General features: G+C 54.1%; 1 protein-coding gene across 1 annotated transcript; it reads right to left on the reverse strand.

The window, feature by feature from the left end:
* Positions 1–4,268: 4,268 nt before the first annotated feature.
* On the reverse strand, positions 4,269–26,231 carry LOC139019292 (protein Daple-like). Its single transcript, XM_070428340.1, has 11 exons — positions 26,187–26,231; positions 24,762–24,899; positions 24,084–24,210; positions 21,631–21,776; positions 16,869–17,006; positions 14,858–15,319; positions 14,125–14,369; positions 10,852–10,995; positions 8,494–8,674; positions 6,478–7,059; positions 4,269–4,418 (listed from the first exon to the last, which is right to left on the reverse strand). Exons 1-11 carry the CDS (start codon positions 26,229–26,231, stop codon positions 4,269–4,271), a joined length of 2,358 nt encoding a protein of 785 aa, XP_070284441.1.
* Positions 26,232–26,887: the final 656 nt, after the last annotated feature.

Consider the following 26,887-nt stretch of genomic DNA (forward strand, 5'->3'; position numbering starts at 1 on the left):
CTCATTTTCTGCTAGGTGTAACAATACATGAAATTGGCTGGCATACTCTGCCCATTCTCGTCATTGAGGAATCGAGGTGAGGGGAAGAGGGCAGGAGAGTGGGCAGTTTGAATGAAAAACAGTGAGCACTGGGTGGTCTTGCCTGGTGGTTGAAGCTTTGGCCTGAGCACTGATGGGTGGTGGGTTTGATCTCCCAATAAGGGCACATACCTGGGTTGCAGGTTTGATCCCTGGCCCCGGTCAAGGTGAATGCAGATGGAAACCAACTTATGTGTCTCTCTCACATAGATGTGTCTCTCTCTCTCTCTCTCTCTCTCTCTCTCTCTCTCTCTCCCTCCTTCCCTCCCTGCCTCCCTCCCTCCCTCTTCCCCTCTCTCATTTCCCCTTTCCCTTCCTCCCTCCCTACTACTCTTAAGTGTCAATGGGAAAAATATCCTCGGGTGAGGATTGGAAAAATAAGTAAATAAATGAAAATTGTGAATGTAAAAGGTAATTCATTGCAACTAACAGGAAATGAAGAATTCTAATGTAACAAGGACCACAGCTGGATTCTGGTCCTGGCTCTGCCACAAAACAGCACTGTGCTTACACAAGCCACTCAATTTCCTCATCGGTGCCTCAATTTCCCTGTCAACAGAAGGGTCAGGTGGAGGTTCTGAAATTCTGTGGTTTCTACAGAGAGGCCATGTGGGATTCATGGTGATTTGACCTCAAGGTTGGGACAGGACAATGGGAAGGCCCTGCTCCTGGGCTCAGGCCCAGGCCCAGGGGGAGCCCTGCTGGATGGAGGCCAGCAGTCTCGGGGACCAAGCTGACCCACCACCAGGGCTGCTGCTCTCTGGGGAAGGGAATGTGTTTCTAAACCTGCTCTGGGGGGTCCAGTGAACCCAGAGGAATGGAGGAATGGAGGGCAGAACAAAAGTTTCCTGTGCTTGAAGACAGGGGTGCTTGTCCAAGCGTCTGCCCCAAGCTTCCTTCCCAAAACAGAAACATGATTTTCTAGGTCCCGCAAACTTGAGACAAAGGCTGATATGCCTGCTTTAGTGGCTCTAAAAGCACAGACTCTGCCCTTAAACAGGCTCCTGGCCAGCTGGCATTCACCATCCCTTATAGGATAACCCTGAGTACCGAGGGTGGGACTGAAAGAAACTCTAAATTCTTTCCATGCTGGGAGGGACCTGCACACAGGGACCTGCCATACAGCAGAAGGTACGGGCCCAACAAACTGGCCACTGCTCTAGATGCTACAGCTTCCCCTGCTCGGGAAAAAGCAAGCTTTCTGTCCTGTGTGTAAGCTACTGACGCTTAAATCAACTCACTTCTTTGGCGCTGGATCATGGAACTTGTGCTGAGCCATGTTTTTTTCTTCCAGTTTTTCATTTTGTCTCTGTAAGGCGTTTAATTTGTCTCTAACAGAGGAGAGAGAAAAACAGTCTGTTTTTAAAATAAAACACATAAATTGACTCATCACCCCACCTGGGACCTGGCCCAAAAGGAACCAGTGTGTTTCTGGGACTCAGACATCACGGTGCTCATGACCACCATGACCCCTGAGTTGGGAATATGGGGTTGGAAGCATGTTACGTGGGTCCAGGAGCCTAACACGTCCAGGAGAGGGCTGAACACCTAGGGTCAGGCTGTATGTCACCTCAGGAGAGAGACCCTAAACCATCTGAAACTCAAGCTGGGAACCCCGAGGGTTCTGGCCAGGTCAGCTCAGGACGTTGGGCACTCAGGTCAGACCCAGGGCTAGGCTAGCTCCTGTGGGTGCCGACCAACAATACCTTTAGTGGTCAGGAGGGATCTGCCCTTGGTGACTTAGATGGGCATCAGGTTAAAAGGTCAGTTTAGCAAAGTCAGAGCTCCGACCTGGACCCACTCCAATGTTGGGCTTCTGCTAACACTTCTAGTGAAGCAAGCTCAAAGCCTTTTGGGGGCCAGACAGAGAAGATAAGGAGCAAAGCAGCCTGGGAGGACTTGAGAGAGGAGTGGAGGCTGCGGCGAGGCTGAGCGCTTGGTACACGTGGGACCTAATGCGTGGCCTGCAAACGAAGTGCCGCTCTCCATGTGGCGGAGCTTCTGACTGCTTTTCCGAAGGATCCAGACTCCCCGGCTCTGAAGCAAATTCTCTTAATTCCTAAATGTGGGAAGTCAGTTCACATTTTTAAAAACACAGAGAGGACCAGAGAGACACCTCTTAAACCTTGGGCTGCCAGAGGGCACCCCTGCTCCTGGGAGAGGGAGCCTGGCCTTCCTGAAACTGATGGCATGGCATGCTTTCCTGTTGTCTGTCTAGGACAGTGATGGCGAACCTATGACACGCATGTCAGAGGTGACACGCAAACTCATTTTTTTGGTTGATTTTACATTGTTAAATGGCATTTAAATATATGAAATAAATATCAAAAATATAAGTCTTTGTTTTTCTATGTTTGCAAATATCAAAAAATTTCTATATGTGACACAGCACCAGAGTTAAGTTAGGGTTTTTCAAAATGCTGACACGCCGAGCTCTAAAGGTTCGCCATCACTGGTCCAGGAGCCATGCAGGCAGTGCTCGCTATAAAGCGCCCCCACTGGGTCGCCGGCGCCTGTCCAGTTCCTGCCTCTCCTCACCCATGTGGCCTTGATCACTCAAACCCTTGCTTTCCCTGCTGGAAAATGAGTCCTCGGCATCCAGACAGCTGCTCAGGCTCCTTCATTCAAGAAGGAGCCCAGCTCCCCACGCCCCAATACAAGGGCTTTTCTGTGAGATCATGGCAAAGTGAGCGCCCGTGAGAAGTGATTGCTTGCAAACCACTGGGTCCCTGGCCACGGACCTGCTCTGCTCCCAGCACCCTCGGCTCGGCCTCTGTTCTTCTAGTCTGTGTTATTCTGTTCCCACAGCAGTCCCCCAGCCCCGAAAACTCATGGCCCAGCTATCCCAGGGCTGGGGATGACTCTGCTTGGAGCAGGCTCAGGAAGCCTGCCCACTCCCTGGCCTCCTGCAGACACTTTCTAACGCAAAACGGTCATCAGATCATCCCCAGGGTACCAGGTCCCCACTCTTGTAGTTTGCAACTGCCCAACCTCTGCTGGTAATTTTTAGCAGCTGCGTTATAGAGAGCCCACTTCAGGCTACAAACTCTCACTTCCACCCCAAAAGTACAGTGCAGTTTCCCATGTCAACCATCCTCGGTAGATGTTGAGCTGCCTGTAGATGAGCATACGAATCCGGGAGAACAGTAAGCAGCATCATCACCCCAGGGAGCTGGGACAGTGCCCCGTGGTCACTGTGGCCATGTCCCTCTGTCCCACACAGGCCAGCCATTCCTGATGGCAAGGAAGGACAGTCCCAGCAGCACAGAACCAAGGGGTGCAGACCACCCTGGACCCACAAGATGCATCTCAGATGACTTGACTTCCAAACCACAAGGTTTCCAGCACCAAGGCTCTTCCTCCTGCCCTCATTTCTGGCAGCTTCCTAGGCCCTGTACACCAGCATCCCTTAATCACCCACTTCCCAGTGAATCCGACTCATTAGCCGGGCATGGCAGCCTTCCATGGCTGAGCGCTGCCTCCTCCAGCTCCCCTCCTGCCACTCCCTGCACCTTCCCTGCACCCAGACCATGCCAAGCCCCACCTTCACGTTCAGCCCCTACCCCCCCCCACCCACACACACAGACTGGCTAGCCTTCTCCTCATCCGTGTCAGCAGCAGAACTCCAACTCCCATCACCACGCTTCCTCCTACCTCCATGGAGCTCCTCACATCTGTGTGCACACAGCTCTGCTCACATCCCATCACCCCTACTGGTTCCTGGAGACCAGGTAACTGGTTCTGTGCACTTTGCAGGGCCAGGCCTGTCGGCAAAGGCAATATGGGCAGAGGGAGGACAGCCACTGTGCACCAACAACCCACTCTGCAGCCCATTAAGGGAAAAACCGACACAGAAGGGGCTCAGCCTGTGATCTGAAGTCCTTCCCTAGGAAACTCTCTTTATCACTATTGTACTTTTCAAAGTGAACTGGATTCCAAAAGCAGATTAAGAAGCGTCTGGCAGGGGGAAGTGTCTCTGAAAAACCAACAAAGCCAACCACTCTTATTTGCAGAAATCTGGAACCATTCCCGGGATAACGAGAGAAGTATGTGCTGGTAAGATGGTCTGTCCCCTTGCCTGGGACACCGATGCGCCCAGGGGGTTCTCTGCTGCCCAGAATGGCGCGGTCTAGTCATGGAGCTGGAAGCCACGACCCCTCTGTTGATGGGCATCCGTCAGCCCACACCCCTCACATGTACTGCCGCTGCTCCTCCTGGTGCTGGTAGTTGTTCTCCACGTCCTCCAGGTGAAGCCTCTGGTTCTTCTCTGTCAAGCTTTGGATTTGACTCTGCAGGTGACGGTTTTCTCCCTCCAAGTTGCCCTTGAGGTGGGAGAGCAGCTAAAACAGAGATGGACAATGTCTCAAACACCACACGCTCCCGTGATTCCACTGCTGGGAATCTACTTCCAAAAGGAGAAAAAGGTCACATGCACAAAGATGGTCATTTTGGTATTATCTACATCAGCTGGCATGACCAATACAGCCAGTGCTATGGGGATGGCCAAACCTTCTGCCACTGCACCATTCAATCAGGCAGCCACTGGCCACGTGTGGCTGCTGAGCACTGAAAATACAGCCAGTCTGAGCTGAGGTATAAGTGCAAAATATATAATAGGTTCTGAGGACTTAATAACAATTAAAAGTAATGTAAAGTATCTCATTAATAAGCTGCCCGGTGTGTGTGGCTCAGTAGGTTGAGTGTCCCATTCACCAAGAAATCACCGGTGTAATTCCTGATCTGTGGCGAGCCGGCACGGCCATGGCATACTCAGCCCCCGGGTTCCTTATGTGCCATGCCAGCTCAGCCTGGTTCAGTGACCCTGAGAGGGGGCGGTGAAAGATTAAGAAAAGACAGCAAGAGAATGAAAGCTGGGTCTCAGTGGGATGCTGCTTCTCTGACAAAGAGACAGGGCCAGTGCCCACAAGCCGTGTCTTTATTTTATAGCAGATGCCACGAGGCAAAGTAAGGGCATGATCACGATGTTTACAACATTCTTGTGGGTTTCAGTCCTACTCAACTACATGCACCTGAACTCTATCACTCAGGCATGTGGGGCCACCTGTTTGGACCATAGGTTCAAGCTTCCCGCTATAGCTGTTGGCTATAATTGTGCTGGGAAGGCTCTGCCCTCCAAGCTGGGCCTTGCATGTGGCAATGAGAGGACTGTGCCCTTTTATCAGTCCAAGGCTTGAACATGTCCAAACACTGTAGCCGCACCCCACACTGATCAAGGCACATGCCTGGGTCGCTGGCTCCATTCCCCAGTACAGGGCATGCAGGAGACAGCTGATGGATGTTTCTCTCAAAAAATCAATAAAAAATCATATTATTTTTAAAAATCTTATTAATAAGCTTTTGGGGTTACATGTGATATTTTAGATATAAGGGTTAAATAAAACAGACCCCTACATTAATCCCACCTGATTCCTTTTACTTTTTGAATATGGCTACTAGAAAGTTGAGTGATACATGTGGTGGCCTGCGTTATATTCCTATTGCACATCTCTGCTGTAGGCAGGGTTGGCGTGCTCTTCCTGTAAAGAGCGAGGTACTAAATATGTTAGGCTTTCCAGGCCGACAGTGGTTTCTGTTGCAACTGTTCAACACTTATTACAGCAGGAAAGGAGCCAGAGAAACAATGCACATGCATGGGTGTGGCTGTTTACAAAAAACAAACCAAAAATCTTTACTCGTGACACCAACATTTACATTTCATGTCACTTTCACTTGCCCCCAAATATTATCCTACTTTTGATTTTCCCCAACCATTCAAAACTGTGAAAGCTATTCTTGGTTCACAGCCGTACACAAACAGGCATGAAGCTGGACCTGAATTTTGGGCTGAGGCTGGCCAGCTCCTGCTCTAGAATATCATCGCGGTTGGTGCAGCAGGAAGTCCCAAGCTTTGGCTTCAGACAAACCGGGTTCCAACCCGCTACTTCAGAGGGACAAGGATGGGAACCCCATCTCACAAGATCATTGCGAGAATTAAATGAGATGACACAGAGAGCAGAGTGCTCAGCCAAGAGGACGGAGATACAACGGTACTTGGCTGTTTCCATGCACCGCCCCGACCCTGCAAAAAGCAAAGATCAGGTGAAAGGTGTTCTGTAGCACACCCCTGCCAGTCCTGGTGTTCGTCCCAGTCAACTGCCTCTGGCTTCCTCTCTGCCTCTGTGTGACATTCACACACACCCTTTGAGCAGAGATGCCAATGAGGACCCATTCCCTCCTGGTTAAGCTCAAGGCGTTAGCCCAGAGAGCAGGCCCACCCAGGGTCCTGGAGCCCTGCAGCCCAGGCCTCACCTGGCAGTGGTTGTCCAGCTCGGTCAGCGAGATGTCCCTGCTCTGGAGCTCCTCCCTCAGCCAGTTGCACTGGTTCCGCCAGCAGTTCACCTCCAGCTGGGTGTCGTTGAGGGAGGTTTGCAGCTTCTTGTTGTGCGTCTGCAGGTCCTCCTGCTCCCCCTTCAGCTCCTCGTACCGGCCCTGCCAGCGGGTCACCTCCTGCTGCATCTCCTTCAGGGTGGTTTGCAGCTCCTGGTTTTCTGTGAGCAGCTCCTTGGTGTGGGTCTGCAGCTCTTTGGTGTGGGCGTACAGCGCCTCTTGCTCAGCCTTCAGCTCCTCATACTGGCCCTGCCAGTGGTTCACTCCCTGCTGCATGTCCTTCAGGGACATTTGTAGCTCCTTGTAGTCTGTGCGCAGCTCCTTGTAGTCTGTGAGCAGCTCCTTGTAGTCTGTGAGCAGCTCCTCGTTGTCTGTGAGCAGCTGCTTGTTGTCTGTGCGCAGCTCCTTGTTCTCTGTACGCAGCTCCTTGCAGTCTGTGAGCAGCTCCTCGTTGTCTGCGAGCAGCTCCTCGTTGTAGGTGAGCAGCTCCTTGTTGTCTGTGAGCAGCTCCTTGTTCTCTGTACACAGCTCCTTGCAGTCTGTGAGCAGCTCCTCCTTGTCTGTACGCAGCTCCTTGTTGTCTGTGCGCAGCTCCTCGTTGTCTGTGAGCAGCTCCTCGTTGTCTGTGAGCAGCTCCTTGTAGTCTGTGATCAGCTCCTCGTTGTCTGTGAGCAGCTCCCCGTTGTCTGTGCGCAGCTCCTCGTTGTCTGTGAGCAGCTCCTCTTTGTCTGTGAGCAGCTCCTCGTTGTCTGTGAGCAGCTCCTCGTTGTCTGTGCGCTGCTCCTCGTTGTCTGTGAGCAGCTCCTTGTTGTCTGTGAGCAGCTCCTCCTTGTCTGTGAGCAGCTCCTTGTAGTCTGTGAGCAGCTCCTCGTTGTCTGTGAGCAGCTCCTCGTTGTCTGTGAGCAGCTCCCCGTTGTCTGTGCGCAGCTCCCCGTTGTCTGTGAGCAGCTCCTCATTGTCTGTGCGCAGCTCCTCGTTGTCTGTGAGCAGCTCCTCGTTGTCTGTGAGCAGCTCCTCGTTGTCTGTGCGCAGCTCCTCGTTGTCTGTGAGCAGCTCCTCGTTGTCTGTGAGCAGCTCCTCGTTGTCTGTGCGCAGCTCCTCGTTGTCTGTGAGCAGCTCCTCGTTGTCTGTGAGCAGCTCCTCGTTGTCTGTGAGCAGCTCCTTGTAGTCTGTGAGCAGCTCCTCATTGTCTGTGAGCAGCTCCTCGTTGTCTGTGAGCAGCTCCCCGTTGTCTGTGCGCAGCTCCTCATTGTCTGTGCGCAGCTCCTCGTTGTCTGTGAGCAGCTCCTCGTTGTCTGTGAGCAGCTCCTCGTTGTCTGTGAGCAGCTCCTTGTTGTCTGTGCGCAGCTCCTCGTTGTCTGTGAGCAGCTCCTCGTTGTCTGTGAGCAGCTCCTCGTTGTCTGTGAGCAGCTCCTTGTTGTCTGTGCGCAGCTCCTTGTTGTCTGTGAGCAGCTCCTTGTTGTCTGTGAGCAGCTCCTTGTTGTCTGTGCGCAGCTCCTTGTTGTCTGTGAGCAGCTCCTTGTTGTCTGTGAGCAGCTCCTCCTTGTAGGTGAGCAGCTCCTCATTGTCTGTTAGCAGCTCCTTGTTGTAGGTGAGCAGCTCCTTGTTGTCTGTGCGCAGCTCCTCGTTGTCTGTGAGCAGCTCCTTGTTGTCTGTGAGCAGCTCCTCGTTGTCTGTGAGCAGCTCCTCGTTGTCTGTGCGCAGCTCCTTGTTGTCTGTGAGCAGCTCCTTGTTGTCTGTGAGCAGCTCCTCGTTGTCTGTGAGCAGCTCCTCATTGTCTGTGAGCAGCTCCTCGTTTTCTGTGAGCAGCTCCTCGTTGTCTGTGCGCAGCTCCTTGTTGTCTGTGAGCAGCTCCTCGTTGTCTGTGAGCAGCTCCTCGTTGTCTGTGAGCAGCTCCTTGTTGTCTGTGCGCAGCTCCTTGTTGTCTGTGAGCAGCTCCTTGTTGTCTGTGAGCAGCTCCTCCTTGTAGGTGAGCAGCTCCTCGTTGTCTGTGAGCAGCTCCTTGTTGTCTGTGAGCAGCTCATTGACTTGGGTCTGCAGTTTCTTGGTGACTGTGTACATCTCCTCTTGCTCCCCTTTCAGCTCCTCGTACCGGGCCTTCCAGTGGTGCACCTCCAGCTGCATATCATTCAGGGAGGTTTGAAGCTTTTTAGTGTGGGACTGCAGCTCCTCCTGCTCCCCCTTCAGCTGCTGGTGCAGGAAATTGGCCCTGGGGTTGGAGAAACACAAGGCCAAGGGCTGAGGCGCACTCACAGGCTCTGTCCCAGTTGGGCAACCTTAATCAAAACTGCAACCTCTCTGGGCCTCAATTTTTTTCATGTGTTAATGAATGGTTGAACAAAATCAGCGGTTTTCAAAATGTGTTCATTGAGGTTCTAGGAGGCTACCCCAGGTGCCCCACTGCGTACTGGGGGAGAAGGACAGGCAGGCTCCGACACCACTACAACAGAGCATCCCTATAAAAGTCCTTTCTACGTGAGGCTTTGGCACATCTGCCTACTTGGAAAAAAGGTTCTTTGATTCAAACATTTAAACACTGAATCAGAACATTTCTGCTCTAAGACTCTATGTCTATATCCAGCTCTTCTCCCCAATTCCAAGCCCCTTTCTAATTGCAACTACTGAGATACACAAAATAGAAGATTCTGGAGTGTTACCTAAATCCACTTAAATTATTGTCATCATCATCATCATCATCACCCAACTGGGATTCCTTGGGGAAGATTCATACCGACAAAGCTCATATGACCAGAGGCTCATGGACTCAATGTGAACACAGGTGTGTGAAGTTTGGCCCACACAGCTTTTAAAAACTTTTTGACATTTACTTATTTTGTTCTATTCTTTTTCATTGTAAAGTGTGTATGGTTTTATTAATTAACGTCTCTCCAATAAAGTCAACTAAAAAAATAAAATAACATCAAGAAGAAACAGAACAAGATAAAAAGATTCTTCATTGTAGTCCTATGAATACTCGCAGGTTAGATTTAAGGGTCCCCGGCCTCAAATATATTTCCAGGTCCTCCCAGTCCTCTGTCCCGCCCAAAAAAGCAGATTAATAAAAAACACAAACAAAACAAAAAAATAATTAGTGTATCAGCATTCCAAAATTTTAAGGTACCCATCAACATTCAGATATCTTCTTCTCAGGAAAAAAAAAAAAAAAAAAAAAAAAAGAAAGCATAAAGAAGGAAGACCTGGCAGTCCATCCTGCCTCCCAGCTGACAGCCTCTAGCTGGGTGTATTCTCCACCAGAGCCTGGTCTATAGCTGACTCTCCTTCCCCACCTGCTGGACCTGCCCGGCCACTGCAGGCAGCTGAGTTTACAGCCCCACAGCACATGTTAAATCAGGGCTGTGGGAAGGAAGGCTTCATGTGGTCACGCCTCTGGGTTGAGGCAAGACTTGGATTCGAATCCTGCCTGTGTCACTAACTAGGAGCATTGACCTTGAACAAGTTGTTTAATCTCCCTGAGCCTGTTTCCTCCTCTGTTGCTGTGGATTTTTTAAAGGATAACAATAGCTCAGTCAATTCTCGTGATTCACAGTATAATGTTCTACCCAACCACGCGAACCCTGAATTAGTGAGTACTGAACCTGTTCCCACCGGTTCCTGGGAGTCTATGGTCACATTTTGTCAGCTCATCAAGACGTAAAGATGCCTCGTGTAATACACTCAGAGCCAACAGCACCATACCTGGGCCCGAATGACCCTTGTGTGCCACTCGAATATTCCCCATGAGGCCCAAGTGCAGCATTGCACTTGGGAACACTAGACAGCACTTCAGCACTCCATTTTGGGGCCATTTCAAAAGGCGAAATTGCCACCGAAGCGCAGAAAACAGAACACCATGACACTCAGTGGCCCATGAAGATGATGCTGGTTGGTGAGAAATGAAACACAGCTGGGGTCAAAGGCCTTGTTCAACCTCAGCTGCAAATGTGCACATCAGGCGACTCCAGTATCTCCCACTCTGGGCACGTCCATGACAGGCCACGGGCACTGATTTGGGGGTCACCGGTACATTTCAGCCAGGAGGTGAATTCACAAATGGGAATGCGTGGATGCTGAGGACCAAGCCTCTCTCCCTCACGGGATCACTGGTATTAGAGGATGCAGGTGCCCCTGCCCGACAGTCATCAGCATCATAACTGTGGGAGGGAACGTTGTCCAAACCTAGACAATGCCCCATCCCAGCTGCCGAGTTATTCGTTCCAGCCACCAGCTGGAGTCCCCTTAACCTTGTTACCACCAGCTGCTTCCAGGGCAGGGTTGGTAAAAATGCACCATCACCAGGGGTCTCACTTGAGCTCAGCTCAGCGGGTGCTGAGTGAGTGGGTCAGACTGACATCCCTGCAGAGGCCCTGCAGGGGGCCTGGCGGTTACCTGTCCAGCTCTCGCTGCAGCCTCTGGTTCTCCTCTGCAGCCATGGCACTCGTCCTCTGCTCCTGCTGCAGAGCCTCCTGCTCTGTGGTCAAGAGCATCCCCAGCTGATCCAGCGCCACCTTATGTTGGATCTGGTCCTTGTAGCTGTTGAAGGGAAACATACCCACTAGGAATGGGCACCCAGGGAGACCTCAAAGCCTTGGTGAGCAGCTTCTCTCTGCAAGCTGAGGGAGAATGAGATGGACAGGGGATGGGGCTGGACAGAGAGAGGGATAGGCACTGGGCCAGCTCAGGGGGTCTCCTGCAGCCCAGAAGCCAAGCCCTCTGCTCCCACTCGACATGTCTCCATGGTCCCTTCCATCCCTGTCAAAGCAGCCTCCCTCCTACATCCCACTGGGAACAAAACCACTGTTTTCTGGACTCCACACCCTTCTCAAAGAAACCACTGCACATACAGCGTAATTCCACAGCCAATAACAGCTGATCCCCCTCACCGGGCCCTGGGTGAGCCCTCCGCCCCTGCTCAGGAACAGCAGTCTCTCTGCTCTGAGCCAGGCAGCTTGGGGGCCAGAGGCTTGCCTGGTGAGGCCCAAGCAGCCATCATGGGCAGCTGCACACCTGCTCCTCAAGGCACCCCCAGTCCAGCCCTTGCCCTCGGCTCTCCCTCAGCCTCCCCCTCAGCTCGGGATTTTATTTCCTTCCTGTCTCAGTCTGCAGAGGGTCCCGCACAGCCTCTCTGGAGGGCAGCAGAGCACAAGAGGGAGCCCCTGACCAGCTCTAGGCTGTTCCTCCTCCTGCAGGAACCTTCCCTGTTCAGGTGACTCAGGGGCCTTCCCAGGTCCAAGGTGGAGACTGAGTCATCACCTTTCAATCTTCCCCAGGCAGGCAAATGCCTTTCCAGACCCCCTTCCTGAGTTGTCCACACCCAGAGACAGGCTGACAGAGACCAACCAGGTTCCATGGTTTCAGCCCCTGCCCTCAGCCCTCCATCCCGCCCCGCCCTCATCCCATATCAGCTGTATTTATACCATCTGCCTGGAGCCAAGACTTGTGCGGACTCACACTCAGACTCAGATACCTTCTGGGCAGCTGTTGGAAGACAAACTTTCCTTCCTGTGGCCTTTAGCCACAAGTGGAGGCTGCCCAGACATGGGAAATGGAAGGTGGGGATGATGGCTCTGCTGGGCTTTCAGGGCAGTGATCTTTCTCATCCAGGTTTGACAAACAGGGCTATGGACCATTAGGGTCCCCACCTCCTGCTTCCCTGTTGTGTCTTGGAAAATCACAGGATCAAGCATATCGCAACCATTAGTAACCACCCTCCTCCAGGGCAGAAACTGAGAGTCCTACTCCCCACTGAATCCCGGGTAGGAGGCTTGACACCCAGTACATGTGCGCCAGGGGAACGAAGGAGCAAGTGTCCCAGTCAAGTGTCAGGTGAAATGAATACAGAGCCCCTGGCCTGTGCTCCAGGCACCTCCACCTCCAACCTGCATCCTTGCTGCAGACACACCAAGGGCCTCCAGCTATCTGTCCAACCAGCAAAAACCATTGAGTCACACAGTAGGTCCATCAAGCAAGGAGTCACAGGCAGAACAATGAACTCCTCCCCCAGAGCAGTCAAATGCCACCTGCACAAACCTTCCCATGTGAACAGACATAAGAATATATCCACAAGGTTATCACAGGGCATTGAGGGTAGGGCCCGCAGCACCTTTTGCGGGGTGGGCACCACAGGAGGCTCCCATCAGTAGTCAGCTGGGTGCATTCCTACCACGTTAGACAGCACCAAGCGCCCAGTGGGTGCTCACTAAGCATCTCGTGAACACAGGATGGGTGCGGAGGAGGCAGCGAGGGAGATGCCAAGAGGCAGAAGATACTCATTCTGGCGGGAAGAAACGAGAGTCTGATAGGAGCAGACGTCCCAGCACCCCCAAAGGAAGGGAATCTGGGTGGAGAAAGGGGTGGAAGGCTCTGGAGAGCGTCCACAGGAAGCACTGGGTGAGTGTTTAAATGAACATCATCACCCCCAAGTTGATGCAGCAGCAGGCGCCCTCCACAGGCTCTGCAGGCTCAGCGCCCTCCCTGGTCCCTGTGATGCCAAATCCCTGCACCTCACCTGCTCCTAGGGAAGCCCCAGCCTTTGCCTGGCATTTGCTGAGGCAGAGGCAAGGGAAGACCTCAGCAGGGACAACTCACAAGCACAGAAAGTGGACAGCTCCCTCCTGTGCTTCTCCAAGTGTGGGAGAGCCTCTCTTTAGCACATCTCTCCCCCCCTCCCCCCCACCCCCACCTTGGAGTCCTCTGTACATCTCACTTCTCCCAGGCTCTGGGTCCCACTGCACCTGCCGGGGCCATTGCAATCAGGGATCTGCCTGGTTGGAGCTCAGCTGAAGTTGGCTGACTACATGCACACAAAGCCCTGATTTTGAAAACATGCAAAGTTAAGATTTATGCATTTAAGGTACATCAATTTTACCTTTAAAAAGGTATATGGAGAGTCAGAGGTAAAGGGGACATGAGAATGGCAGAGTATTGGTAATGCTGCTGCAGGTGATGGGAACACAGGGTTTTCACTACACTATTCTGCACACATCCATATATTCAATACTTTCCAAAATTAAAAGTAAAAAAAAAAAAAAAAGAAAGAAAATCAGCCGATACCGGTTTGGCTCAGTGGATAGAGCGTCAGCCTGCGGACTGAAGGGTCCCAGGTTCGATTCCGGTCAAGGGCATGTACCTGGGCTGCGGGCACATCCCCAGTGGGAGATGTGTAAGAGGCAGCTGATCGATGTTTCTCTCTCATCAATGCTTCTCACTCTCTATCTCTCTCCCTTCCTCTCTGTGAAAAATCAATAAAATATATTAAAAAAAAAGAAAATGAGAAGCCCAGATTTGGAGACTTGGACAGGGAAAAGGCCAGGGGAGCTGAGTTAGGCACGCCCCTGAAAATCGGCAGCTGTGGTGACTTCCCCTCCTTGTCCTTGGTTTGGAGAGAAAAGGAAGAGGGGGTAGGAATGCCCAGGGGAGCTGGGACCCCAATGCTGACACCTGGTTTCCCTGAGCCGAAATTAGTGGGCACACCCTTCTATCCTGGGGGACCCTCCTCCCCCTCAGTCTCCAGCCACACCAACTCTACATCATTGAGGGTGATGGTGGATTTACTTCTCTTCACTGTGAAGCAGCGGGACCAGAGGAAAGGTGAGGGACCAGAGTGAAGGGGGGACAGGAGCCGGGGGAGCCCGTCAGCTACCCCCAGCCGCAGGCACCCACCTGTCACTGAGAGCCTTGCTCTCCAGCTCCAGGATTTGATGCAGCAGTTTCTTATGGCGGCGGTACTTGTCCAGAAGGGCCTTGTGCTCCTTAGTCAGGTGCTCGTGGAGTGCGCCCAGGCTTGCGTGTTCCTGCTGCAGGGCCTGGTGGGCTGCCACCAGCTGCTGGTGCTGGAGCTGAGTGTCCTGCTCTGTGAGCGCAGTGTGCGAGGCGCTCTGGGACCTCAGAGTGGAATTTTCCACCTGCTGGAGGGAGAAGGAAAGGACGCCTCAACAGGTGCAGGCCCAGGGGGACCACAGACTCCGGATCCCCAGGTCCCCACAAGCAGTGAGGGACCAACAGCGGGTCAAGTGCTGACACCAAAATAGCAGGACCCTCAGGAGAGGCAACACCCAGCCGAGCTGAGGACAGTTCTACCTGCACTCAAGGAACTGCTCTGGGAAGGCCCACGGCAGAAACGGACTGTCCCATGGGCCTAAGCTTAGTCCTGGGCCCCTCCCTGCATATGTGACCTTTCTTGGCAATTTATGCCCTTTCTCTGGATAACCTCCTTGGGTACCCTCTCTGAATACTTTGAAAAGTGCATGGAAAATCAGTTAAGGACATAGAGAAGCTGAACAGCACTACCAACCTATTTCACCGATATTTACACAACACTCATCCAACCGCATTCAAAGCACCGGAGAGTTGACTGGGGAGGAACCGTCCTAAGTCATTCTGAGGCCAGAATTACCCTGGTGTCCAGCTGCTTGTCCCGCTCCAGACCCTCAGGCTGCAGGGTGTCCAGAGACGTCTGCAGCCTCTGGTTCTCCAGCAACAGGTCCTGGCTTTCCCACTCGAGAGCGTGGACCCTCTCAGGGGCCGTCGTCAGGGTGCTGACCTCCATGGCCAGCTTCTCAATCTCCTCCTGCAGCCGATGCAGCTCCTGCTCCAGCTTCTGTGCCCGCACCACCTGCTCCTTCACCCGCACCTTCATGTGCTTCAGCTCCTGTGCCTGCACCGCCTGCGCCTTCACCTGCTCCAGGTCCCGGCACAGCTGCCGCCGCTCCCACTCCATCATGGTCACTTTCCTTTTGGTGTCCGTCACCGTCTGGAGGAGGACTTTTTGCTCAGTCTTCCTGCCCTTCATGCGGGCTTTGCTGCTGGTCTGTGAACTATCCCGCAGTGAATGCACCAGTTTTTTCATATCCTTGAACTGCAGGAAAACACAATGGAAACAACACAGGCATGATTTCGGTCCAAACTGGAGGCCCAAGTGTAGGCCTGGAATGTCCATCTCATCGTGGACCCAAAGGATGTCCTAACGTTTCCCAAAGGCCTGATATGGATACAAGGTGAAGGGCATGGAGATCCCCACCCAGACAGTTCAAGTCTAAACACTTTCACAGAAGCCAGATGACTTAGAAACAGAAACTGCATCTTCTCCTAAAACAATGGAAGTGATTTCCTTGGTGCTTTTTACCCTGGTCCACAGTGGTGCGAGAGCTGACCGCCCACCCCTGTGGCCGCTCCTCACACCACTCTCCCCTGCAGGCATTGCACATGATCTTCCCTCTGCTGTGCATGCTCACTTGCCTCCACCCCCAGCCTCCAGCTTCTCTGGCTCCTTCTCATCATCCAGGGCTCAGTGTGATTCACAGCTCCTCAGGGAAGCCCTGCACCACGATTCTAAATGTCCTGCACCTAATAAGACTCTCCCTGGACCCACGTATATTCCCTCAATAGCACACGTCTAAAGTCTCCTGGCTTGTCACCTGTCATTCCACCTCCTAGACTGGAAGCCATATTTGGGGAGGGTGGATGCATGCCTCTTAAGTCTACACAGCACCACCCCAAGCCGGTTTTCTGCAATACTAGAGAGGCTGAAGAACTCAAGTACCTGATACCCAGCCTCCCTTGCAGCTTGGGTTAGTCATGTGTCAGGTGTGGCTAATGAGATGTCCACAGAGGATCCCAGGAGGCCTTCCCTCTGTCTCTTCACCCTCCACATTCTTCCTGCCCACTTCTTGGCGAGGTACAACAGCCACAGCCAAGACTGGCAGAGCAGGGAGGGAGAAGCCTGGTTTCTGGGTGGTGTCCCTGAGCCGCTGCCCCAGAACTGGGCTGCCTACCCTAGGACTTCCTGTAATGTGGGGGTGGATTAACCCTGGAGGTTCTCCAGAGCTCTGAGCATGAAGCTGGACATCTGAAGGGGGATCTTTGTCCTGCAGGCTATCCCATGAGCTGCAGGACATTTAGCAGCATCCTGGCCTCTCCCACCACAGCCAGGAGCACCTCGCCTCTCCTCCCCCAAGTCATGACGATCATAAACAAGATGGCCAGTGCTGCCCAGCCAGCGTGGGTCAATGGTTGAGCCTCAAACTATGAACCAGGAGGTCACGGTTTGATTACTGATAAGGGCACATGTTTAGGTTGCTGGTTCGATCCCAGTAGGTGGCATGCAGGAAGCAGCTGATCAATGAGTCTCTCTCATCATTGATGTTTTTATCCCTCTCTCCTTCTCCCTTCCCCTCTGAAATAAATAAATAAATAGATTGAAAAAACAAAAAGATTGCCAGTGTCCCTAGGAAGCAATGTCTGTCCCCATGCCCTTGCTGTGGCTGCAACAGCTGGTGTGAGCTGCATCTGAGGGAAGAAACTGGTAACCCGGGAATCACTGCTGGATTCCCAGGACATCCTATGATCCTGGACTCACATTCTTGCAGGCCGGGGCGCCAGGGGAGGCATGGCGCTGGAGGGCCTACCTGCTGGGCTCTCTCAGCATTCAGGGTCTTCTTGTCACGGAGCAGCTGTTCTCTCTCCTCCACCAGCTCCTCACAGAGAGTCTCCAGAACCTGGCTGGTCTGCTTTTCTCTTTCCATCTGAACTCGAAAGTCTTCAATCTGTGGAACCAAAGAAGAAGCCCATGCAAAAGTCCGTTTCAGGGAGTGAACTGTGTTTTAAAGCAAACCCGAAACCTGTCAGCCCCAGGGAACACTTTATCAGCCTTTTCTCAAGGGAAAACCTTCCGTCCCACTTCTTGGGGAGGTACATCAGCCACTGCCAAGACTGCAGAGCAGGAGGGGAGAAGCCTGGCTCCTGGGTGGCGTCCCTGAGCTGCTGCCCAGGTCAGGCCTAGTTGTGCAGTGAGCTCCCCACACCCTTGACCATCACCACTCAGCACACAGCGTACACTTCCAGCTCATGATAGAGAAAAAGGCCATGGACACCAATAGGTCAGCTTTCCTCCCAGTTTTCCACTGCTACTCTCAATGCTTCCATCTTAGGCCGTGTCCACTACTGTCCTGAGGGTCAGGCCACATTCCTGGGTCCAGCAGCCACCACTGGATGTCCTACCGGGACTTTCCCCAGTTGGTGACATTCCTATTGATCCAGCTGCTCTGAGGGGTCCTCTGCCATCTCTCTCCGTCCTCTCCCCTCCAAGTAAATGGACCACCAAGGCCTGTGCTCGTTCCCCATGCGGCTCCCCCTCCACACCCCACTGCTGCCCAGGCCAGACCAGTTCCGTCCTGCCTGGACGACTGCCCAATCAGTGGCCCGTCACAGAGCTCTTCTGCGGGACCCACCAGTGCCCACTCCCTGAACATGAACTGCCTGGACCCGCACATCTCACACTCTGTGCCTGACACCTGAACACCGTGATGGACGCAGATTCAGACTCAGGGTGGGCCCTGAGGTGCGACTCCCAGGCGAGGCCCATGCTGCTGTCCCTTCCCACTGACAGCAAACTCATGACCACCTGGGAGGGGGAGAGGGTGGCTCCCTGCTAACAATGTGACCACGAGTGCATTTCCGTTACTGACAGGGCCAGCAAGCAGCAGGCATGGGCGCCAGCTTCTGTCAGGGTGACGTGCTCAGCTCACACCTGGCAGGTGGCAGGTACAACAAGAGCTGACCCCTCCTGAGAGCGCCAGGCCCCTCCCACCCTCAGAGCTTCTGACATGGTCAGTCTGGGCTGGGGCCCAAGAGCCTGCATTTGGACTTGTGACCCTGATGCTGGTTTGGGTTGATGGCTCTAAAGCTAAAACAGAGGAGCCCCACGATCCAGATCAGGTGGCTCTCAGAGCGTTAAACACCCCAAACCTCAGGCTACCGACTAGAACCTCTGGGGGCAGGACCTTCAGACACCCAGTGACCCAGTGAGCAGCAGGACCAAGAGCCGGCTCCATTCACCTGGCTGGGAGCAGCCTGGCACAGACAGGTTTACAAACTCCAGGAAGGATCGCTAGCTCTGCCTATTTCTCCTGGGCCGAGGCCACCCTGCCTTTATCTCACAGGTCTGGGCACAGCCTCCAGTCTCCTCAGAAGCAGCAGGCAGGCAGCTTCTTCCCCATGAGGGGAAGGGTCAGGCACAGTGGGGCTCATATCCGTGCCCTCACAACACCCTGTGGGCACACCCAGCCCCCTGCCCCAACATGGGGACAGGGCAGCCCCACCAGCCAGGGCCAACAGCAAAAGGCGCTGCAAGGTGCCACGTGTCTGAGTCTTTCTTACAAGTGAGAACATCTTTCTTCTCCTTCCTTATCGCTGCCCCACTTCCTAGCACCAGGTCTGGGCTCAGCAGGAAGCAGGCATCTGCCCTGATAGCCGTGCCTTCTCTGGAGCTGGCCCTGAGGAGGAAGGCCCTGCACAGCTGTCACTCACCCTCATTCTGAGAAGGGCACCGGCTCAGGGAGTCCAGTGATCTGCCCAGAGTCCCACAGTGAGGATGCGGCAGAGCCAAACGCATGGCAGTGGGCTGACCCCAGGCCTGCTCTCTCAGACAAGGTCTGGGGTGTGTCCCCCCCCGCCAACCTCCAGCCTTGTTTACCCCTCCCCGTCTTACTGTTAATCCTTCTCCCCTGCCGCCCCGTCTGTCCCAGTGAAAGGAATGTTATGTCCAACCTTTGCATATCTGGCGTGGCTGCTTCTGGTCTGAAGATGTGACTACCTCATGTCCCCCCCACCCCCCGGCTGGACACCCTATCTTTCTCTGCTACTTTTTGCTGTGGAACTGGAACTCTCACTTCTGTCCTTCCCTGAAGGCCCTCCCTTCCCCTAGGGCAGCGGTTCTCAACCTGTGGGTCACGAACAATGAAAATACATGCTGCATATCAGATATTTACATTACGATTCATAACAGTAGCAAAATTACAGTTATGAAGTAGCAACGAAAATAATTTTGTGATCGGGGGTCACCAAAACACAAGGTACTGTATTAAAGGGTCGCGGCATTAGGAAGGTTGAGAACCACTCTGAGAGGTCGCTGGGCTGAGATGGGTTTCCTGTCTTCCTCAAAGCACCAGGCTTGGGCCGCAGACTCCTGTGGGAAGGCTCCAGGTCCCCAGAGCACGCGGGTGCCAGGGGCCTGCCCATCAGCCCCTATGCTGCGCTTTTGTGCTCACGATAGGCCCCAAAGGGCTGCCCCTCTTCCTAAGAGGAATGAACTCTGAGGATGTCAGTGCAAAGTGAGGGTGGGGGGCACACCCTCTCTAAGGTCCACAGAAGGGTCGTGAGTTACAGGGAAGGACGTGAACTTCGGGAACTAAGGTTTACACAGACCGAAGGGAGCCTACAGCCTGGGAGACACTGGGTGGTGGGAGAGCCGAGCTGGCACCGGGGGGCCGGGGACACTGGGCCACCTGTCCTGGCTGACCCTTGTCTCTCCTTCTCAGACACCTCCCAGAGGGCCATGTTGTCTGGACGTGTCCAAGGCTGGGCCTGTCCTGGCTCCAGGGTGGTCAATGTCAGGCCATGTCCCCTGTGGTTTTTAGCTGATGGCCCAGATGCACCATTGATCCAACACTAGGGAGGACCCATAATGCAGCCAGGCCCCGAGTGGGTTGAGCAGGACAGGGAGGAGAGCAGAAGGGCCGCCTTCGCAGGGCTCCTGGCAGCAGACAAGGGAGAGTGCTGGACTACAAATTGCAGCCCCTTCCCCCACTAGGGGCTCAGAGCCAAGACAGGTCTCTGAGAGCTGTGGCAGGACTGCCCGGGGGTCCTACAGGGAACTGATCAGGAGAGGAAGCAGGGGATGGGACCCGAGAGACAGGGCTAAGGAGTCATGTGGGGAGGCGGCAGCCACCACCTGTCCTGTGTGTGTGGAGGAGGGACTGGAGTGGACCCCAAGGACAGAAGAAGCATCAGGGGTCATCTCTCATCCCTGCCGGGAGCTGGGCCAGAGGCTACAGCGCAGGCCTCTGCAGCTCACCCCTGGGGACCCGCCCCATTGGAGGTTCTCATCTTTCTAAAGGTCAAGCCTTTCTATCTCAGCCGAGGTCGGGCTGCCATATACAGAGACATTCACTGTGCCCAGACCACGTGAATCTAAAACCCAGACTGTCTGGTGGCTTTCCCTGAGCAGCGCTGCACAGAGAGACGGGGCATGAGGAGGGCCTTCCTCCCGGCCCCCAGGGAGAGGACACACTGCTTGGCAGCTGCTCTGCTGTGAGGCACACGGAGCCTCAAAGGACGAGAAGCGTGAGTCACTGCACCTTGGACGTCCCATGAAAGGCCAGGAGAAACCACTGCACAGGAGGAGGGGCGGTCCCAAGCCTCACCCAGAGATGAAGTTCCAGCAGAGCCATGACCAGCGGGACCCAGGTCTCTGGTCTGCAGCCCACGTCCCTGCCATTGCCGGGGCAGCCTCAGCAAATGACGCTGGCAGGACCCCTGGGCCGGATGGGATAGACACCCAGACACCTGAAAGCACCAGTCCTGCCAGGTGGTCAGCAAGCGGGAGTGCCCTTGCGCCTCCCTCATCCGGAATCGGGGCACCCGTCACGGTGTGCTCAGAGCACACGACGCAGCTGTGTCACCCGCGGTGGCTACATGGACTGAGGCCCTCTGACCCAGAATGCCCTGCTCAGGGAGGCCATCGCTAGCCTCTCAGGGCCCTTCTTGCCATGTGAATGGGGTCCTGGTAACTGTAGGATGAACCTGGCTGGTGAGCCTGTCTGTCCTCCCAGATGTCTCTTCTACTGCGCTACTGGGAAGACCTGGTTTGTCCAGAAAGGCAATGCAGTCCAGACATCTCTTCTTCCTCATGCCCTTGACCGAAAGGAGAGAGTGAGCACTGCACTCCTGTCACCACCAGCCATGCCCTGAAACGGCCCATCCATGGTCTCCACAGGGGAGGGAGTCTTCCATCGCTGCTTCTCTCCCGGGCCCGCCCGGTGGTTTCTAACAGGGTGCTGCTCTCCTTCCATGAGGCACTTACTACAGGCTGGACCCTTTGCCTGCACTAACTCACACCATCCTCACCACACCTACTGGTGGGTGCATTGTTAACCCCATTTCACAGATGAAGGCAGCGAGGCCCACAGAGGTCCTTCCTGTGTGGTCTCCCTGCTGCAGGGACTCCTCCTGCTGCCTCGTGATGCCTCTCCAGGAGGCCTCCTGTCCCCCTACCAAAACGGTGGCTGCACAGGACTCTGCCTGTCCCCCAGCTTCGCATGCTCACGGACACCTGGGTACTCCCCCTGGCCACTTACATGCCCGTATGTTCCGGACACCACCCACGGGTACCTGCTTTCTGAGCTGCTGGTTCTCCTCCTCCAGCTCCCGGCGCTGGAGGCTGCTCTCCTGCAGAGCCAGGGAGGCGTCCTGCAGCCCTTGTATGATGCCCTGGAGGCTCTGCTTCTCCTGGTCCAGCTTCAGGAAGCAGCTGGAGGCTGAAGAGCAAAGTGGAGTCAGAGCCCATATTCCAGGGGCCTCAGCTTCTGCTCTCTGTCCCTGGCCCTGAGAGGGCCATCACCCTGAGCCCTAGACTTGAGGGTCTGGGATGGTCAGCTGGGTGCCCTCCCTTTTTCCCAGGGTGCTGTTGCTGTCTGCACCTGAGGGTTCCTCAGACGGTTATGGCCCCTCTGCTGGCTCAGCTGGGTTTGTCAGGGGAGCAAGCAGAGCTTAAGAAGAAAGCAGGTGATGGTAGAGAGAAGCCAATGCAAACGTTCAAGACAGTGGAATTGCTGGCACCACTTTCTGCCAAGTTTTAACCTGACCGTCAAGCCAAGGATTTCCGAGACTAACGGAGATGGCAGAGTGCGCTCTCTGTGCCAGCCTCAGAGTGGTGTGAATGCAGGTGGCTCAGCCGACAGTGTAGGGGGACACGATCACTGACCGCATGTCTGTGGGTGGAAGAAGCTATGGGGCACATATGCCCAGTACTCGCCATCTCTGGATAAGTTCCTTCAGTCAGAGATTTCATTTTATACTTTCACAAATGCATTGAAACAGAATGAGACAGTTTATCCAAACTGCTTTAAAAATTCTAAGCAAGATGAAAACATAAGGTAAAGCCAGAAAAAGGCAATGTCCTCCTTTGCTTTTAAACAGCTTCAATGCGGAACAGAAAGGGAGCACAGACCTGAGAAGAATGGGAGTTCACGGCCCCTCCCTGCCGCCAGCAGGTGCATGACTTTGGGAAAGTCCTGGGGCTTGTTCAGGAGGAAAACATGAGTGTCTGAGGGGTCAGGGTTGTTCCCTCACCCGTCCCTCCAGGCCACACACTCAGCTCTGAGAGCCTTATCGCACTGTACTGCTAGTAGGGCTGCTCACGAGCACCCCAAGAAGCAGAGCAATGGGTATCTTTGGATAAGACAAGGGCGATAAGAACAGCCATCCTTTGTTGGCACCCCGTGGGCCAGGCACAGCCTAACGTTTCACTCTCTCCTCTCACAAGATACCCATAGCAATCCTGTGAGGCAGCTTCATCACCCCCATTTTTCAGATAAGTAAACTGGGGTGCAGAAGAGGTCACTTGGCTAACAAGTAGAGGAGCCAGGACTTTAAACCAGACCTTTCTGACTCAAGAAGCCACCACCCCAACCACACAGAAGTACGTTCATGCTTTGTTCGGGAGCTGCCAGCTGAGCAGTAGGAGTTGGGAACATGAAGAAGAAGTCAGTCACCGACCTGGAAGGGCTCACAAGCTACACTGAGCATCTGAATCAGGGAGGCTTTCCAACCCCATCAGCCATCCTGGATGCTAACAGAAGCACATTTGGTCTGAGCCAGTCCCTGCCAGCGGCACCACTTCTGTGTCCCAGCAGGGGGCAGTGTGCTCTCCAGGAACCTCAACTCCCAGAGCCTGGGTTCCCAGGAGTGGGGAGACACCAAACCACAGAAAGAACTAACTTCTCACACAGACTCGGAGTTCAATGAACTGATTTTAGGTTTGGAGCGGATGGGACGCCTTGAAGAGAATGAATACCCAGCTGCTTCCAACAGCCTTTCCATGACGCTGAGGAATGTTGCTCAGAATTTAAAAAGCAGCCCCTCCCCAAACCAGCCTAAGGCCCTCCTGGCTCAGCAGAGCTCTAAGCAAACCCTAACCTGCACTCTCAGGTGCACGTGTGCTATTATTGGACACAGGAACTGGCTTGTTGTTTGCTGGGTGCTGAGGCTCCTGCTGTACGACCGGCCACCACAGCCACCTTCCCTGGCCAAGCCCTCACCTCCTCTGGGGGCTGGGAGGGGCCAACACCAGAGGGAGAGGAAGAGGCCTGGGTCCCCTGAACAGCAGCCACTGAGCAGCCCCAGCCCAGGAAGGTGGAGAGCAAACTATACCCATCTGTCTGATTATGAAATCAGCAGAGGAAACCATGCCCCGGGTACAGCTATAATGGAGGTGAGTGACCACTGGGGACATCTCCTGCATCCAGAGCTTCCAATCCTCCACCGATAGATCTAAGACACCCTCTGGGCATCAGCGTGCTGTCATCTGGAAGCTCCTGGCACTGGCTGAATGGAAGCTGAGAAATCTGGCAACACTTCCTTCGCATTTGGCTTCCTGACTCAAGGTGGCCAGGCCCTTCATGTTCTTGGGGAGAATTGCAATGAAACAGTTCCAAATGGCCCTTGAATAAAACCCTATTTACTTGGGTAGAGGAAGGGCTGACACATGAGTTTCAGATCCAAGGGCTCAGCTCCCCAGGTAAGAGAGAATCCACAGCCAGGCTGCCCCCAGGCACCTGCTTTACCCTCTGACAGCTGCTCCAGCTCCCAGCGCAGGTGGGCAGACTCCTCCACACTCTGCCCCTGTGCAGTCTTGAGGGCCATGTTCTCTTCCCGCAGCTCCTCAAGGCATTTCTGGTATGTGTCCCGGACCTAGTGCAGGAAGTGGGGGGGGGGGGGGCAGTGAGGATGTGGACTGGGGCACACTCTGGACAAGCCCCGGCCCCGTGCATCTGTCCTCATTCCCGCAGGATGAAGGCCCTCCATGCCCCTAGGGGATGGAGACACCCGAGGTCTCTGAGCGGTGTCTGAACAAAGTGACCTACAGCTCAGGGCTTTAGAGCAAGTGCTATGGGGACTGCAGCTCTGTGGCCCCTTAGCAGGCCTAATACCGTGGAAAGGCTGTAGGGACTCACACATCACAGCTCAACCCACATCATAGACGTCGGAGGAGACCCTTTTTGCAACAGAGGCTCAATCCCTCCATCCTCACAGGAAAGCAACACAGCATCAGGCCCTCTCTGTGTTGGAGGCTTCAGTGGTGCCCACTCAAGCCACTGGGCTTAGCAAGTGATTCTCTGCCCTCAGAGGGTCACTGTGGTGGCAGCAGCACCGATCCAGTAGGTGAACATCAGAGAAGGGCACAATATGAACCTAAAACTGCCCCCATCTGTGCTACACGTGGTGACCACAGCTTGTCCTACCAATTGTAGGTGGTGCAGCTTCGATTTCAGCTGCACATTCTCCTCCTCCCGCTCGAATAGCTTATCAATCCAATACCAAATCCAATGCTCCTGGAGGTGGCTCTTGGTGTCAATTGAATAATCGTCTCCAGTCCGCACCTGGTCAGCAAGAACACACATGAGAGCCATCAGGTTAAGGCCCCTGGTCATGACAACAGCTCTTCCAGTCACTGGACCCAAACCAACAACCTAGGGATGTCTCTGCTGCCACGGAAAGTTCTGTCTCCTCTTTGTTTAAAAAAATATATTTTATTGATTTTTTACAGAGAGGAATGGAGAGGGATAGAGAGTTAGAAACATCGATGAGAGAGAAACATCGACCAGCTGCCTCCTGCACACCCCCCACTGGGGATGTGCCCGCAACCCAGGTACATGACCTTGACCGGAATTGAACCTGGGACCCTTCAGTCCGCAGGCCGACGCTCTATCCACTGAGCCAAACCGGTTGGGGCTGTCTCCACTTTTGAGCCCCTGCGCTTCTCCATTAGGCCAGTCCAGATGGAAAAATCCCCGAAGCAAGACACTATTTAAATTCAGAAGGGAAGCTGAAACCGGTTTGGCTCAGTGGATAGAGCGTCGGCCTGTGGACTGAAGGGTCCCAGGTTCGATTCTGGTCAAGGGCATGTACTTGGGTTTCGGGCACATCCCCAGTGGGAGATGTGCAGGGGGCAGCTGATCGATGTTTCTCTTTCATCGATGTTTCTAACTCTCTATCTCTCTCCCTTCCTCTCTGTAAAAAAATCAATAAAATATATTTTAAAAAAATTCGAAAGGGAACACTGTCAGAGTGTCTGACATGTACAGCCTCGGTGGTTGGACGAGTGCACCTGCTGACAGGTGTGGGACTTGGCTGAGCCACTTTCTTAAACAAGGAAGGGGTGAGGCTGAGAGTCTGTCCTGGCTTTGAGGGCCGAGTCTAGGCCTCTCACAGTCACTCCACTGGTCTGGGTCCAGGAACAAAATTCAGACTAGCTTTTGTTCAATAGGCAGTTCCTATTTGAACATGTCACACACCTACTCTTAGAAAAACAACAGCTCTGGGCAGTTTCCCGGAAATGAGGGGTCTGTAAGAAACAACAAGCAAACAAGTTCTATGGCCTCTGTGTGCCAGGCACATGCTGGGGGTGGACACAATGGTTGGGCCCTCACAGGCCCCCTCATGGGAGGCGTCAACTGCACTTACTCCCGTCCCAGCGCCCAGCACACACCGGGGAGCTGTTCAGCTCATTCCCCTCATCCCTGCTCCCACCCCCCGGAGAACTCCCAGTGCCACTCAGTCTCAGGAGGACTGAGTCTCCCCTGAATGCCCTCAGTCTGTGAGCACGCATACACGGGGACATGCCCATTTCTCCTGGCGGGCTGTTTTCCAAGGCTTGCCCCACTCACGGGTTCTAACACCTGGGAGCGGGCCGGTAGCTCCTGCTTATCCATCACGTGTTCATTTCCCCGCACGGGCCAGAACCCCGGATTCTCGGTAGAGGGGAAACCGTGCACCTACCACCAGTGGACACGGTTCTGGTCAAAGCCTGGCATCCGGAAGGGTTTGTCACTGACTCTGGCTTCACCAGACGGCTCCCTCCCTGCCTGTCCCCGGCCCTGCACTAGGTGCTCTCTGTCTCTGCCACATTCACTTTCACAACAGCCCCCAGAAGGAGGCAGGGACAGTCTCTTCCTACACACGAAGAGGCTGACTTGGGTCAATTAAGGAATGAGCCCCAAGTCACAAAGCCAGCCAGTGGCGAAGCTGGGCTTGAACTTAGGCTGGAGAGGTCCAGACCTGTCTCTTCACTGCCCTCAGCAGCCTGCACCTTATCCTTAAGGAGCCCGCGGGGGTAAGGAGCCCTGAATACTATCAGCGATTGAGCCGGAGCACATGGAGGGGCTTCAAGGGGAAGGAGGCCCAGCTCTCTCCCCTTGGCCACTGTCCCCAGCATTCTCATCTTGTGTCTACCCACCAGTACTCACCAGTATCACCATACTCTCAGGCCCTGAACTACCATAGCAAAGCCTGCCTGCTCATCCTTATAACCAACTCCTACTCAGCCTTCAAAACCCAGCCAGAATTGCCTGCTCTGAAAAGGACTTCA

The sequence above is a fragment of the Myotis yumanensis genome, unplaced genomic scaffold, assembly GCF_028538775.1.
Source record: "Myotis yumanensis isolate MYYU_CA2020_CCGP unplaced genomic scaffold, mMyoYum1.0.hap1 SCAF_11, whole genome shotgun sequence".
Classification (NCBI taxonomy): domain Eukaryota; kingdom Metazoa; phylum Chordata; class Mammalia; order Chiroptera; family Vespertilionidae; genus Myotis; species Myotis yumanensis.

What these genes read in the sequence shown, in the direction of transcription:
- LOC139019292 (XM_070428340.1), bottom strand. Translation starts at nt 26,231, where the DNA reads ATGGATAAGCAGGAGCTACCGGCCCGCTCCCAGGTGTTAGAACCC. An exon ending in ACCAGCAGCTCAGAAAGCAG is followed by an intron (nt 17,007 to 21,630) that starts GTACCCGTGGGT and finishes TTGGTTCCACAG; the next exon opens with ATTGAAGACTTTCGAGTTCA. An exon ending in AGCAAGGCTCTCAGTGACAG is followed by an intron (nt 10,996 to 14,124) that starts GTGGGTGCCTGC and finishes TCCCTTCAACAG; the next exon opens with CTACAAGGACCAGATCCAAC.